The 16,600-nt window shown below is 39.4% G+C and overlaps 1 protein-coding gene across 2 annotated transcripts in view; it reads left to right on the forward strand.

Moving 5' to 3' along the window:
- The first annotated feature begins 281 nt into the window (after positions 1–281).
- Positions 282–16,600, forward strand: part of MCCC1 (methylcrotonyl-CoA carboxylase subunit 1) — a 51,277-nt gene continuing 34,958 nt past the window's right edge. Inside the window, exons 1-4 of one of the 2 annotated variants that reach the window (XM_010947845.2) lie at positions 282–482; positions 4,208–4,254; positions 6,209–6,345; positions 9,464–9,559. In XM_010947845.2, the coding sequence (XP_010946147.1) occupies positions 394–482; positions 4,208–4,254; positions 6,209–6,345; positions 9,464–9,559 (369 nt within the window). In that variant the 5' untranslated portion in view covers positions 282–393. Of the gene's footprint in view, positions 483–4,207; positions 4,255–6,208; positions 6,346–9,463; positions 9,560–15,990; positions 16,098–16,600 lie in introns of those variants that run through there. The other variant, XM_045511303.2, reaches the window with a different exon arrangement.

Here is a 16,600-nt window from a genome sequence, read left to right on the forward strand (position 1 = left end):
ATGACTCCGCCTCCCCGGCTTCCTGGAGCTTTAATGATAATGGTCAGGAGAATTCCAGAACGTAGGAAAGCCGGGGCCAAAGGGAAAAACAGTGATCCGGGTCTCAAGGAGGCTGAGGGCGTAGCCGACCCCTCCTTGAGTTAGCGCAAGGGGCGGAGGAAGCTGGGACTACACCACCCGATTGGCCAATCGCAGCCATCGAAGCTCTGCTCTGTTCTTTGATTGGTTTTGGTGGCGACGCCCCTGCCACGCTGCGGTCTGCCTATTGCTCAGCTTTGACCTGGACGGTGGCCCGCGGAGGACAATAGGCTTGCGGAGCGGAGGCAAGGTGTTGTAGTGAGTGGGTCGCAGGTGCTGTAACTACGAGTCCGAGGGCGGCCGGGCTGCAGGGACATGGCGGCTGCCTCTGTGGTGTCGGTGCTGCTCTTGGCGGCGGAGAGGAACCGGTGGCAGCGAGTCCCAAGTTTGCTGCTGCTGCCCAGGTAACGGCGGGTGGAGGGGCGATGGATAAGTGTCGGGGCCCGCGGATAAGTGTCGGGGCCCGCGGGTGAATGGACTCGTGCACGCTTTGGGAGGCGAGGCGGGGCGGAGGGCCGAGGGGCGGAGGGGAGGACGGTAGGAAAACTCCGACCCATTGCCGGGGGCCCTGCTTTCATACTCGGCGTCGGGAGGGAGGCGCACTCAGCCCTTCCCTTTCTTCTCCCTGCCACACGTCCACCCTTCAGCCCTCTGCCCGTTTGTGAGGAGTGGGTGAGGGGTGAAGCTGGACCTGTCGTCTCCTTGCTCCCCTCGCCACAGGAGCAAGGAAAACGCTTGTGCAGCTGCTAACCATTAGCATTGTGCTTTCACCGCATTCCCTCTGTGGGGAGTGTTGCTATAATCCCGGTTCTGGTGAATGAAGTTCGAAGGGGTCGTCGGTTTGCCCTGGTTTACACTAGTTGTAAGAAATGGCGCCAGGATGCCCTCAGGCCCTTTTAGGTTCAGCTGAAGACTTGGAGTACTTTCTCTTCGCTGAAATGAATCAAGTTAACAAAACAAGTTTGTCTTCCATAGGGCTGAGAGGTTATTTTGTCATAAGCTTTGTTGTACACAAGTTTGAACAAAGCTATCAGATGACGCACTCTAGCTAATCTGACTCCAGTTTCAAAATTTAAACTTTGATGACAGTAACTTTGGTAGTGAAGACACCCTCAGGTAGCAGGTTTCTTTAGCTTTCTTTGTCTCCCCCTCCTCCATCATTCCAGAAAAATTCTGTAGCTCAGTGCTGAAGCGCACAGACTCTGCAGTCAGAAGGCAGGGGTCTCGTCTTTGTACTCACTAGATGTGTTAGAGCAACGTTGGGCAAATTGGGCAAGTTACTTAATATCTCTCTGCTTTAGTTTCTTTATCTAGGGGGAGATGATGATACAATCCTTTGAAGAGATAACACTAGTACCTTGGATTGTGCGAATTAAATGAATTAATACATGTAAAGAGGCTTAAACGGAATTTGGTGCATATGAATCAGTCCATAGATACAGCCTTTGTAAACTCAACCATTTAGATCAAGCTTTTTGTTTGCTTTTATTTTCCATAAGTTATTGTAGATGTATGCAGATTTCCAGGGTCTTAATTGTGGGACTAGTCCCAGAACAAAATTAAGACAGTTGGTGAAAGTGGTGTTAGTGCTCTTCTCCTTTTCCTGATATTTCTTAAGTTTCCAGGGCTCTTCAGATTATTAAACAGACCCATTTTCTCTCACTTCCCTCCCCCTCTCAAATCTTAGCTGTTATGTATAGAACTATTCTCAAGTATTGTCACCCTGGAAAATTGTTAATGGCATGTAGAATTAAAAATCTTTTTGGTATATAGAGTGTTTACATGTCTTTTTATGTCATGATTCTCTAGTCACTCAGAAAAGAAATCTGTCTAGTGGAATTTTTAAAATGAGGATAAACTGGTATAGAAATTTTTGAATCAGGGTGGAATTATCTCATGGAAGCAACGGCTTAATATTGTTTAAGCCATTGTTTTACATTGTAGTTTAGATAATGGTGGAAAATGGAAAAGACCAATCAGAACATTATTAGAATAGAAGATTGCAGTTAAAGGGGGGGGGTGCGCGCATGCGCACGCACCCATGTGGTTGTCTGTCGGTCTTCACTGGAAAATGGCAGAAGAGAAATTTAGTTCAACAGTGTTCTTAACACTTAATCAGAGGCTGAAGCTGGATTTACCAAGAAGTAGTCATTTTCTAGACACATTGACCAGAACAGTCCTTGAATCTATCAGTAAACCTATCAAAGATTGTGATAGGAAGATGCTGTGATTCCCCCTCCCCTTGAAGATCAAGAAAGTGAGATCAGTTGATTGGAAAGATGTGGGTAAGCAGTAGCCTTCTGAGAAAACCATCTTGTAGAGCTCAAGTACCAAAGCTGTGGGTCTTTTCACAAGCCCTTGGTGGATGTCAACATCTGGTTCAGTGTGCATCATGGGGCTGTGAGTGTATGGTCCACTCTAGTGATCTGGCCTCCTACATCTCTACTCCAGTGAAAGGCTAGTTCATTCAGCTACACAGTTTTTTATATATAGTATATGTATATAGGACACATACATAATTACATAGTACCTAATATACATTGTGCTTTTTATGACCTGCTTTGTAAAGGGTTTAAAATGGTTAGTTCTTTGTAACTATAGTTTTGTCATATCTTCCAGTTACGGACAGAAAAGACTAAGGTGAAATTGCTTCTGCAATTTGTTGGTTTGTCAGTGAATTTGTTTTCTGAAAACTGGGTTCACCTTTTGGTGGATGTTGAGCCAATAGACAAACCAAGCCAGAGATCGGGAGAAGGATTATTATTTGCAAGAAGTAAGGAGAGCACTGTGGATCTTAACCCAAAGCAGTGTCTCCCAGAACAGCAAAATTAGGGAAGTTTGAAGCTAAGGGTACTTGCATATTCATGAAGGGGCTTGAACAGAGGAGAATTCAGCATAGAATTGGGGCAAAGGTCAACAGAGTCCCAGTAGTCTTGGTTGATTGAAGTCAGGAGAGTCAACACTCAGGAGAATCAACATCATCAATCCCTGTTCTCCTGGATAGGGGCCTTAGTTCCTGCAGAAGCTCAAGAATATACTGTTATGTTTACCCCTTGAGGAGGAACTAGGACTCTGCTCTGTTGCTGCACTACTGTTTGACTGCCTTTTCTCTGTTCCCACATTCTTATGGGACTTAAAAATTGTTTCTAGACCTTAATGAACTTCTGCCTGGTTAAGACACCTCACACAAGTCTTTAGGCTTCCTGCTTCTCCATTTCTTATTTATACAAGAATTCAGAGTAAAATTGTGTACTTTTAAAACTGAAGAGTATCTTCAAGATCACCACTTACAATCTCCTCCTATCTATGTGAGGACACTGAAGCCTGAGCTGTAAAGCGAAAATTAGTTATTGAGAGAGCAGAAAAACCTTAGATGTTAGCAGAGTTAGTGGCTCTCCAAAGCTCAACCCCTTCTACAAAATCTTATTCCTTAATATTTATGTTTTCACATTAGAGGGCCATAATGGAAAAAAGATTGAGAAATACTGATGTCAAGTGACTTGTCTGTGGTCACCAGCAGCTGGTTGGTGGGGCCCCTCCAGCCCCACACCCAGCATTCTTTCTGCTCACCTTGCTTGGCTCCTTCCCTTTACTTCTCTGAGCTTAATTGTTCAGACCTGTGTTATCAGAGAGGTGAATTAGATCAGTATTTTTCAGATTATAGTTTGACCAAGATTTTATTTAATAAAGTGGAATAGAACAGAAACTGTCAAAATGCAGGGGAAATTTTCTTTCTTGAAACTTCTGTGTGTACCAGGTTGTGAAGTCAGACATAGTTTTTACTTCAGATTCTAGTCAAAAAAAGTTTGAAAAAGCTGAACTAGATGATCTTAAAGTGCCTGGGCTTTCTACTTGTCTCTGAGTCCGTTGCCAGGGTCAGCTGCCAACCAAGGAGCAAGCACGTGAGGTGATCAAGGACAAGTTACAGCCAGAACTGTAACTTCTGATTTCTAGGTTAGTTTCTTCCCACACAGAGAATCTTATTGAATCACTTTGTGGGTTTAAGGTTTAACTAAGATCGTATCTGGACTTGGTTTCAAGTTTTTAAAAATTGAGATTCTTTTGAAAAAACAATGATAGTTCTTACATGTCCTGTTTAATTATTACTCCGTTTGGATTCTTTTTATAGGGGATGGACTTGGAAGCAAAGAACCATGAAGTATGCAACATCCACAGGTACTGACAGTCTGTCCTATTTGGCTTTGCTTCAGACTGTGAGTAATGAAGGGAAATGTGTAATTATTTAATGTGTGCTTAGTAGAATTAATTTTTATATACTTTTGAAGTTTTGGATTTTCATGATCATTTTCTTTCTTTTTTTCTTTTTTTTAATTAATTTGGGGAGGGGGAATGATTAGGTTTATATATTTATTTGCTTTTAGAGGAGGTACCGGAGATTGAACCCAGGACCTCATGCATACTAAGCATGTGCTCTACTACTTGAGCTATACCTTCCCCACCATGATCATTTTCTTAGTAAGTATTGAGTCATGGTTTTCACCTCTTTTATGTCAGATCTCTTGCTGTGAGTCTGAAATACATAGGGAAATAGTTGAGGACATCATATTTGTGTTGTTACTTGTTTGGCCCTCTTTAGTGCATTGAATTGGAAAAGCATAAATATGATGGTCTAAATCAATGCTTTGAAACAGTTCTTTCAAATAGCAGAACTTTTTTTTTTTCAAATAAAATTTTATATGGAGTTCCCAGCTATAAACACATAAAAGTGTAATTTCTGGTTGATTTGAGTATAGCCCTTCCCCCAACACATGCATGCATACATACTTCATCCCAGCAGCCCCTGTGACAACTTGGGCTCTATTAATCCCTATTGAAAAACATTGTTTTAACTTATATGAAAATTTATTTTTGGAGAAAAATAAATATTATAAACTGTCAAAGACATTTATTTGATGTGTGTTGATGGCAGTGCATTTTATGCAGCTTGTCATGTAACACTGATGCTGGTGAACTGGTGCAGTACTGGCTTATATTGCAAGAGAACCACACGCCCTGTGTGCAGAGGGATAGAGGCAGTGGAGCAGAGTGACAGAGAGCTCACATTCTGTAGTGAAGCTAACGTGGGTTCAAATCATGGATCTACCATTTCTTTCAGCTGTAATTTCAGGAAAGCAGTATCTCTTTTGATCTTAATTTCTTCATTTTAAAAATTGAGATTATAATAATAGTATCTACTTCGTAGGATTATTGTGAGAATTTAAGTTCAGATTGAGCCTTTAGCAGAGGACCTGAGGCATAGAAAGTACTTATTAAAGTATAGCTATTATTAATTATGATGGGTTTTTTTAACTATTATAATTTGATCTTTGATACAACAAAGCGTCTTTTAATTTTATTTCAAATTGAAAAAGCTGAGTAATTTAAGAATTTATGTTTTTAATAAGAGTATCTTGATTTCATGACTTCTAAAGGCTTATTAACAGCTCTCCCTTATCTGATCATACTGATGTTGATTTTAAATTGAGGTCAAAGTGGAATGCAAAGAAGATAGCTTGGTTTACCCAGAAAAACAACCTACAATAAGAGGAAAAGACACTATAAGTTAAAGGTATAACTTAACCTTACACAGCAACATCTACAAATACTGGACATTGAAAAGAAATGCACCAATATTAGCTAAAATGGTTATTGGAGGCTTCATTATGCTGATTTTACCAAATAGCTATGTCTATCAAATATCATAGAATATTTACAGTTGGCCCTCCAGTATCTGTGGGTTCCACATCTGTGGATTCAACCAGCCATGGATCACAAATATTCGGGGGAAAAAATTCCCGGAAAGTTTCCAAAAGCAAAGCTTGAACTTACTGTGCACTGGCAACTATTTACACAGCATTTACATTGTACTTAAAACTACTTATGTAGCATTTACACTGTATTAGGTACTATAAGTAATCTAGAGATGATTTAAAGTAAATGGGAGGGTGTAGGGTAGGTTATGCAAATACTACACCCTTTTATATAAGGGATTTAAGTATCTGTGGGTTTTGGTGTCTGTGGGGTTCCTGGAGCCAATCCCCCATGGATACAGAGGGCCGACTGTATTTTGCATTCTCATTCCTTGTTCCCCGGTAACACTTGTATATCATTTTCATGGTATTTTAAACAGGACGAAATATTAGCAGGATCCTCATTGCAAACAGAGGAGAAATTGCCTGCCGGGTGATACGAACAGCCAAAAAAATGGGTGTACAGTCTGTGGCAGTTTATAGTGAGGCAGACAGGAATTCCATGCATGTAGACATGGTAAGTTGTTAAAAACTGAAGTCAAATTTTTTAAGTGATTGTATTCATTTATTGTGTCAGTATTTTTACTTCTTTGTTGACAGTTTGTATTTGCTAGTGTTAACGGTATTTAAGTAGTTAAGTTGAAATTGCTAATAATTTATCCTGGGAACCTTTTCAAACATAACACCAGTGGAACTAAATAGTGTGCTTAGTGGTATAGTTAACTTACAGGCAAGGTCCTGTCTTGTCAAGGATTGGTTACAACAGTTTAGAGAACGTGGGTGACCCACAGGTCACATTGTGAGTGGTGTCTATCTAGATTCCGAGGTATCAGAAGACTGGAGGTCAGTTTAGCAACTACCACTTACTGGCCAAAGGATCTTAGATAGGTCACTTAATGTTTCTGAGTCTTGACTTAACTGTAAAATTATAACTGAAAGGACCCTATTCTTCTGAGGTTTGTTAAGTGTTACCCATTGTTACTAACTGTTAACCACCAGACGGAACCCAGCCATGGGTGAATTCAGCTACTGGCCTTCTTTATGGCTGCAGCAAGACTCCAGGCACCGACATGAATTCATGGTGGCAGCTTCCTGGGCTTTCTGCACTGTGCAGCAGTCCCCTGCCACTCTCTAGCCACTTTTCTCTTGAATTCTGTGCAGTGACCATCTCAAACCTGTTTTGCTCCATTCCAACCTGTGGTTCTCCCTCTGCCCCCTCTTCTCAGCAGGTGATCTTGAACACAGAGCTGAGCTCCCTGCCACAGAATCTGCTTGCTTGCATCTGCACGTGTCCTCTTCCCATCCAGGGCTGGTTGTCTTCCTGGGCTGTGGAGTCCTCCTCTCCCCTTTTAAGAAACTTCCATTTTCTTCTTTTTTTCACTGTATACTCTCACTCTAAATGATACCATGCACTTCTGTGGCTTTTCTAAAAACTTGCAAATGTCTATTTCTAGCTTCGACTTTCTGTTTGAATGTGGTACACGGCTGTGCAACCTTGGGCTCAGCATCTCCAGCTGGATGTGTCACAGATGCCAAACCACAATGTCCAAAAGTGAGCTCATCGCCTTTCATCTGTACTGAACCTGCTTTTCCTGCAGACTTCCCTAACCGGAACATCATCGCTCATAAAAATAATAATGCTAGAGATCTGAAAGTCTTTGAACATCTCCCCTCCTCTTCCTGGTTCTACCCTCTCCCCCATCTAGACAGTTGCCAAATGCTGTTAATTCTGCTTCCCAAACATCTTCCATTTCTTTCTGCCCTCCACTGCCTGCACCTTAACTCAAGCCATTATCATCTTTGCCTGGTCTGATGCTGTAGCCTCCTACACAGTCTCCCTGCTTTTACTCTTGACCTCCTCCCACAATATTTTTTACACTTCAGCCAGACTGATGGCTAAAAATCAGTTTCTTCATGTTATCCTCTGCTTTAAATGTTTTAAACCTTTTTATCATCCACCAGACTAGCAATAATTTGAAAGATGGAAAGTATTTGGTGTTGGTTGATGTAGTTAGAAATTAGTATACTGATGGAAATGTATATTGGTGACAACATTTCAAGGGGTGATTAACCAGGAGCAATTAAAATGTCATGTCTTTCACTGAACCCTGCAAACATTCCTCTAGATCTCTGTCCAGAGACACACTTACACATATGTATACCTAGAAGCATGTACAAGATGCTACCGGCATCCATTTGCCATTACAACTTAAATGTCCGTTAAGAGGTACGTGATTAAATGAACTCAGAATAGTGTGGAACATTATGCAATTGTTATAAAAAATGAGGTAGACATATGTGTACTAGTGCGGAAAGAGCTGTCAGGACATACTATTAATGAAAAAAAACAGTTGCAGAAGATGACTCTAGAGTTTGATCTTGGTAAAAACAAAAACTAAAACTATTACGTGTTTATGTAAATATATATAAATAAATAAGAATATGGATCTAGAAAGTTATGTCCCAAATTGATCATAGAGGTTATATCTGGAAGGGGTTTGGAATGACGGAGAGGGCCAGTGCCAGGGGCTCCTTTGCTTTTGTATTGTTCACATTCTTTAGAATGAGAATAGATTTGTGTTTTGTGGAATTAAAAGTGAAAAAAAAAAAAAGCCAAGACCTTAAACAAGTCTCATTATGTGTCCCCTTGAGAGAAAATCCAAAGCTTTAACCTCCCACAAGGCCCTCTGAAATCTGCATCCCCATGTCTGTCCAGCCACATCTCTGGTCCCTGACCCCTTGCTCACTGTGCTCCAGCCACATGAGCCTCCTTCAGTCTCTCAAATGGGCCAGGTTTCTTCCCACCCCAGGACCTTCATATGTGTTGTTTTTTCCACCTGGGAGGCTTGCCCCTATCTCCACTCTGGTTCCCAGCTCCATACCCTCCAGCCATTTGCCTGGCCGAGTCCTGATCATTCTGAATGAGCTCCCTGACTTTCCCTTCAGGCCTTCTGACCAGCCTCTGGCCTCATTGTCTTGCTCTTACCTGCATTTTGTCCTCTGTTTTCCCTTCTTGGCCTTTTACTGATGTACAGGCTCCCACCTCAAAGCATGGCACAATAGTGGGCTTTCAGTAAGGCTTTGAATGGATGAAAGACATTTTCTATGTGGTCTGCTTCAAGGTGTGCTGTGATTTTGTGAAAGTTTTAAGGGACAGTAGGAGATAGTTCACAAATGTATAGGAAGGGTATTATCATACTCTAATAATTATATAAATTTTAGTAAACTTTGTAATTTTCTTGCTGTATACGTCTGTTATATATTTTGTCTCTGTTGTCAAATTGTATATTTTTGGCATTAAATACATTTTTAATAAGGTTATTATTGTTGCTAATAATATTGTGGCTAATGCCTGTTGCTTTCTATCCTAAGGCACTTTATTTTACTTTCACTCTGAGTATGTGTTTTAGACATAAAAATTAAGTTTCGGCATCCTCATGCAAAAGACTCTAAACTGACTAATTCTTACAACATCAACATGAACTGGTGCTTCTGTTTCTAAATTCTACATTGTTCTTGAGGAGCCAGCATTTTTATTTATAATAATAAGATGACCCAGCAGCAGTTCTGTACAGTGTCCTAGTGTGTACTAGCTGTGTGGTCTTTTAAGCAAAAAATACTCATTCCTTCAACAGGCAGATGAAGCATATTCCATCGGTCCCGCTCCCTCACAGCAAAGCTACCTTTCTATGGAGAAGATCATTCAAGTGGCCAAGGTCTCTGCTGTGCAGGTAAGAGTTGTGTAGAGGTTTACATTGCAAAAGAAATAAGTTTTGTATGATTTACAGAAAATTATTTATTATTTACAAAACTCATTTTCTATTTTCAGCCATTCCCAAGATTTTTACATTGGATTCTGGGGTTGTCATTGTAAACTAGGCGTGTCCCTTCTCAGTCCTCAGCCACTTTTACCTTACTGCTGAATCCTGTGTACTTTAGGGCTTTGGTGAGACAGGTGGAGGGAAGGTCTAAATTATAAATTTAAATTAAGAGGGAATTCAGCCCTTTTACCTTTAAAACCAGATACTAGGAACATCAGATCCTCTGGGGGAAATAGATGGTGTTCTAGATTACCAGGAAAAAATAGAATCAAGAAAGGAATCTTTTTTTCCTCTTGACTTCCCAGTCTCACCTTAGGATCCTACTCTGGTTTTCCAGTATCGTAGGCTCAAAACTTTGATGTTATTACATGTCTCCTTCATTCTTCAGAACAAAATAGGAACCAACTTGTGTTGAATCTTTTTTTAAAATGTCTCTGGAAGTTTTTTTAATTATACAGCCAGACTTAATGATCTCTTAATCTGGATTTCTGGTTCTCAGCTGATTTCCCTAAGTCCCTTACCCATCCAATGAGTTCTTCATACTCCTGGACAAGTGTTTCTTAAACACTTGTTTCATTACTATCCCCTGCTCTTTTTATTTTTTTATGTATAACTTTGTCCTTTTCTCATCCTATCCCCCAGTAAGTAAATCTTCAGTGGTTACAGGATGAAGTTCAGACTCTTCAGCCTAGCATTTAAAGAGTTTCCAAAATTTGTCAAAACTCAATTCTCATCACTGGTTCTTTATTATAGTTACAGTGAACTTTTCTCCATCTTTACACACACCATGCTGATTTCTTCTAAGCATTTGTTTATATTGTTCCATGTGCCTGAAATGCTCTTTTCCCCCTTCTCTTATCTTTTATGCATTTATTTGCCTAGCAAGCATTAACTGATCTGCTTTGTGCCAGCTACTAAACATGGATGCAGTGATGTCTAAGACACAGTTCAAACCTTATGAAGGTTCACTCTTGTAGATGAGACAGATAGTAAAATTTTATACAAGTAAATAATACAATTAAGAATGTTATAAGTGGTAGGAAAAAATAAACAGGTAAGAGGATAAAGATTGGTTAGGAGATGCTTTTATTTTCATGTATTTATTTTTTAAAACTGAAGTATAGCTGAAGGAGATGCTTTTAAATAGGGTGGTCAGTAGAGGCCTCTCTGAAGAAGTGACCGTTGAACAGAGACCTGCCTGATGAGAGGGAACCAGCTGCATGGAGAACTGGGAGAGGAAGGTTCAGGCAAATGGGATGGCCAGGACTCTGAGATGAAAGTAAGTTTGGTGTTCAAGGGACAAAAATATTAAGTGTGGATGGAGTGAAGGCAGTGAGGGGCTGTGGCCTGCAGAATCCAGTCAGCGAAGCTGAAATGCCAGTAGGTATTTCAGCAGAGGGAATTTAATCTAGGAATTAGTTCCGCCGGTGTTAAGTGTTAGAGGGCTGGAAGGGAAAAAAGAGTGTGTTGAAATTACCTAATGATAAAAAACTACAGAAATCAGACACCACCCCTTGGGCTAGGAAGAGATTGGCTGAAGGATCTTCTGCAGCTGTTGCTCAGTTCTCTGTGAAGCGGCGCTACCTGGCTGGAAGGGGCATAATGAGGCTGGTTCTGGAAGTTCTAAAAAGAGACTACAGACTGAACTGCTGCTGCCCAGGATGGGAGAGCAGGAAGCTTCCCCTGCTTCCCTTTTCCCTACAGTGATCCCTGCTGGCAGAACTTGACAGGAGGCCAGCTGCCAAGAAGGGTAATATGCAGAGCCTGGGCACAAAGTGGTGTGGAAGGTTGGGTTTGGAGCTGGGAAAACCAAATGACACTGGAAGAAAGTGGTAGATGATGAAGCTGAGAGAGAGAGAGGCAGCATCATTTAGAGCGTTATAGGCCTTGGAAAGGAGGCCTCCACTGACCCCTATTTAAAAGCATCTCCTTCAGCTATACTTCAGTTTTAAAAAATAAATATATGAAAATAAAAGCATCTCCTAACCAGTCTTTATCCTCTTACCTGTTTATTTTTTCCTACGACTTATAACATTCTTAGTTGTATTATTTACTTGTATAAAATTTTACTATCTGTCTCATCTACAAGAGTGAACCTTCATAAGGTTTGAACTGTGTCTTAGACATCACTGCATCCATGTTTAGTAGCTGGCACAAAGCATTTTGCATTTCATTCTAAGTAGCTATTGGAGGATTTTAAGCTGGGAGTGAAGTGATCTGATTTACACTTTAATAAGGTCATTGTGGCTGCTGGTGGGGAGTAGGCCAGTGGGATGGGGTCAAAGGTGGGGCTGATGACAAAGAGAGCAGGCAGAAGAATTAGGAGTCAGTTACAGTAGGCCTGCCCTTCACTGGCATCAGAATTCCTACCTCTTATAGTTTCATTCAGATATCCCCCACTTACATAGATGTCTCCCCTTTCCTTTACCAATTTTTGATTTCCTATTCCAGTCATTTTAATACTTAATTAGCTATTATCTTGTTTAGTGATTTTAATGCCTATCACGGCTCCTCCTCAACTCCGTCGTGCTTAAGAACCCACATCTGAGACTTACTTTCTGTACTTACTACCATCCCAACAAGCTGGTACATGGGGTCATTAATTTGAATTAATGAATATATGCAGTTGTTTTGCATTTATGTTTCTCTGTATCAGTGTTTTCTTATTTAGAATCAGTTTCTAGACTGAATAATTTAGGAATTAATTTATACACACAGATACTTAAATTTTTGCTTGTTCCTAAAACATTTTAATTATTGACTGGAGTAAAAGGTCCTTAGGAGGGGAAGGAGATGATAATAATACATAGGCTTTATATACTTCCTAAGGAATCCAGTCACTTTAATTTTCACTTTGTATTTATCTCATGTTTGAGCTTACATTAAATAATATTATTACCTCCATTCTACAGGTGTAAAACCTAATGTGCAGGGTACGTGATACCCAAAATCATCTAGTCTTACTGCTCAGAGTGTGGTCCATGTCATCATTTGGGAGCTTGGTAGAAAGAAGCAAATTCTTGGGCCTCACTCCAAACCCACTGTTATTTACATTTTTATGCATAATTTGCACTTTTATCAAGATCCCCAGGTGCTTTGAAAGCAAAACTTGTCTCATCCTTGAAAGAGAAAGTATTAAACAAGAGTCTCCTGACTCTCAGCCTGGCTGAGCAATAGAACTTTATTGCCCTGCAATTTGGGAAAAGGGAAGGTGCTGTTTAATCTGAAATTTCAATTAATTAAAAATAACTTATTTTAAGCCAGCTAGCTTCCTTATTTTATCATTGCTTCCTCTAATCAGTCTTCTCCTTAGAGGTGAAAATTCTCTCCCTTTATAGTGACAGTTCATTAAGACCATTTTTCAATTTAAACAACAACCCTGTAACAAATAAATGATATGCTAATTCTGGGGAATTTTGTCAACTCTGTGCCTGTCTGGATTAGTATTATGTTGTATAGATGCTATAATAACACAAACAGTGAGAGAAGAATAAAATAGGTTTCACACATTTTGCCTGTATAGTCAAGATTTGAGTTGGCTTCCAAACATTACAGATAGTGGTTAGGACAAAGGATAAAAGCAAAAAATAAGTAATAGGGGACTATTTTGGGGGGATAGCAGTTGGCATTTAGTCAGAAAACTTAGGCCAAGGAAAGCTACTTTAGTTCTTCCTAACAACCCTGATTGAAAAGGAAGTTTGGTGGATAACAATTTACAAGGCTCTCTAATAAAAGGATACCTGCCAATTAGGGGAGCAAACCTTGCCCTCACTTTGACTTTGAAGAAGAAAAGTATTGATCATTCTGATAAAAAACATTAAATAACATGTGTGTAGTGATTTTGAAATAAGTTTGCCAAAAACGTAGAATTCTTAATGTGGCCTTTGCGATAGGCATTTTTATAGACACTAGAGTAAAACTTACACGTGAGCTAAGTTGCTGACGATTTGTCTGGTAACATGGCTGTATTGAGAGACTCTAGGAGGTGTAATAATAGTAAGCATGTTCATTAGGCTAGTTCTCTTGTCAGTTGTCCCCGAGCTTCTCTGGACGGGAGGGAGGTAGTGGTAGTAAGCGCTGCTGACAATGAGAATCAACTTGAGCCTTTTAACAAGGATGCTGGTGTAGTACCTTGGGAAGGGGCCTGAAGTTGCCTGGAGGAGAGCTTTATGCTCTCTGGAATGCTAGTGATGCTTTGTTTCTTGAGCTGTGTTGTCTACACAGAGGTATTCAGTTTATGAAAACTATGTTTATAGAAGCTGTACACTTACAATATGCACTTTTTTGTATGTATATTATTCTTTAGTGAAAAGTTAAAAAAAAGCTTGTGCCAAGCCTTGCTCAGCCCTTCACTTATCTAGATTAGCTCCTGAACATGAATGTTTTGTAAAAGTGCTCCAATTTCTTTTAATGTGCCACCAGGAATGAATGACTTTATTAGAGGCATTTCAAAATCACTGATAAGTAATGAATATAGCAAGTTATTAAACGAAGTACTGGTAATCTGTGTGATTGACCAAGAGGAAACCCACATGTCATAAGTATTACAGAATGTGGGTAGAAAATTATTGGTAATAAGAATTTGAGGAGTATGACTTGTTCCCTCTGTCATGGGATAGGACACATTTCTGCTCAAAGACAGAGCCAGTAACAACAACAATAAATTTGTATCTGTGCATATGCTTGAACAAGCATAGAGCAGAATAGATATGAACTAAAAACATGAAAGAATTACTTTGGCAGAGATTGAAGGTTAGGAGTTACCAGTTTTCTGTCTTTGCTGTTAAAGGCATATTAGTGCTATGGAATGAACATTCTACACCCGCTTACAATCCTGTGACCACCAGGGTGAATTGGCAGCTAAATACATGCCTGATGGCTAGGGAATTACCCTGCTGGTAGTAGTAGGATTGTTAGATTTTCTTTTTAGTCCATTCAGATGCTCTAGGATAGTGTGGTTTGGCTATATTAAAGGTGTTCTTCCTAAGAGAAATTAATTAAGCTTCTTGAGGCCATTCCCATGACGTGTTTGAACGTTGTTTTGGCACATAGATAGCTGCTTTTCTTTTCATTATAAAGAGTATTAATCTAGTTAATCAGAGTTCTATCGAATTAGGTACCCCAAAAAGGAAGGCTAGCAACAAGCACTTTGAAAATGAAATTAAGGAAACAGTTACATTCACAGTAACATCCATGAAAATCTAATACTTAGTAAAAAAGTTAGCAAAAGCACTTCAAGTCCTATGTACTGGAAACTATAAAACATTGGTGAGAAAAATTAAAGTCTTAAATAAGTTCATAGATATATCATTAGAAGACTCAATATTATTAAGGTGTCAGTTCTTTCCATATTGATCTATAGATTTAATGCAATTTAATGCAGTCTTTGTCAAATCCCAATAAGCTTTTTTGGAGGGGTGTAGATTGACAAGCTGATCCTAAAATAGCCAAAGGACCTAGTCTATAGTTAAAACAATTTTGAAAAGACTAACAGATTTGTGGGGTTTAGACTCCTGGAATTCAAAATTCACTATAAAGCTGTAGTAACCAAGACAGTGTGGTATCAGAAGGATAAATATATACATCAATGGAGCAGAATAGAAAGTCCTACAATAAACTCACGCATATATGGTTAATTTTTGAATAAAGGTGCTAAAGCAATTCATTGGAGAAAGGACAGCCTTTTCAACAGGTGGTACTGGAATAATTGCCAAAATAGGCAAATCTATACAGACAGATTAGTGGTTGCCTAGGGCTGGTGATATGTAGGGAATGGGGAATAACTGCTGATAGACATGGAGTTTTCTTTTGGGGGTGATGAAAGCTTACATTATTATATCTTATGTAGTATCTTAGATTATGGTAATGATTGCGCAACTCTGCAAATATACTAAAAATGATTGGATTGAATTATGTCAATAAAGTTGTTTTTAAAATCAGTACCACTACACACCCACTACAATGGCAAAAATCAAAAAGACTGATGATACCACATGTTGGCAGGGATGTGGAAGAACTTAGAACCATCATACATAGCTGATGGAAGTGCAGAATTGTTTAGCCCCTTTAGAAAACTGGCTAGTTTTAGAAAATTAAATATATACTTACTGTATTTTGATCCAACAGTTGCACTCCTGGGTATTTACCCAAGAGGAATAAAAAATGTCCACACAGACTTGTCCATGAATGTTCATAACAGCATTATCGTAATAGCCAAAGACTGGGAAAAAATCCAAATGAGTAAAAAAACAAAATGTGGTATATTTACACAATCTGTAAATAGACCTGTTATTTTCATCCATGTTGTGGTATGTATCAGCAATTCTTTTTTTTGTGTGTAGGTAAACCACAGAAAATGACTCAAGTTTTTAAGAAGCCAGACACGGACTGTATGATTACATTTATATGAGATTTCTAAAAAAGGCAAAATTATAGAGACAGCAAGCAGGTCAGTAGTTGCCTGGTTCTGGGAGCAAGGATTAAGCAAATATGCACATGGACACATAGGAACCTTTTCAAGTGTCGAAGTGTTCTAAAACTGGATTATTATAGTAATAGTTGCACAGTTGTATCAGTTTGCTAAATGCATCAAACTGTAAATGGGTGAGTATTACATTATGTATCGTAAACCATACCTTAAAAAACAGTGTTTAAAAAAATCAGAAAGGACTGGGATATAGGCCTGTTTTACTTTGCCTCACATAAATAATATTTGACATTTCATGTAAAATCACTAAAATTGAGCTTTGGTTTAAAAGAAACAAAACTCCAAACTCAAATCAGAATGTGATTATCTAGCATCTTACTCAGTTTGTAGCATTTTGCTGTTTGCTGTCACTAAGTTGCGGCTTTTTCTATTCACATGAGTCTCCCAGACATCTGAAGCTTATCCCTCTTATTTTGAAATGTTCTTGAGCATAACTATTTTGAAAGACAGTTGGATGATCTTTT

This window comes from Camelus bactrianus, chromosome 1 (genome assembly GCF_048773025.1).
Source record: "Camelus bactrianus isolate YW-2024 breed Bactrian camel chromosome 1, ASM4877302v1, whole genome shotgun sequence".
Classification (NCBI taxonomy): domain Eukaryota; kingdom Metazoa; phylum Chordata; class Mammalia; order Artiodactyla; family Camelidae; genus Camelus; species Camelus bactrianus.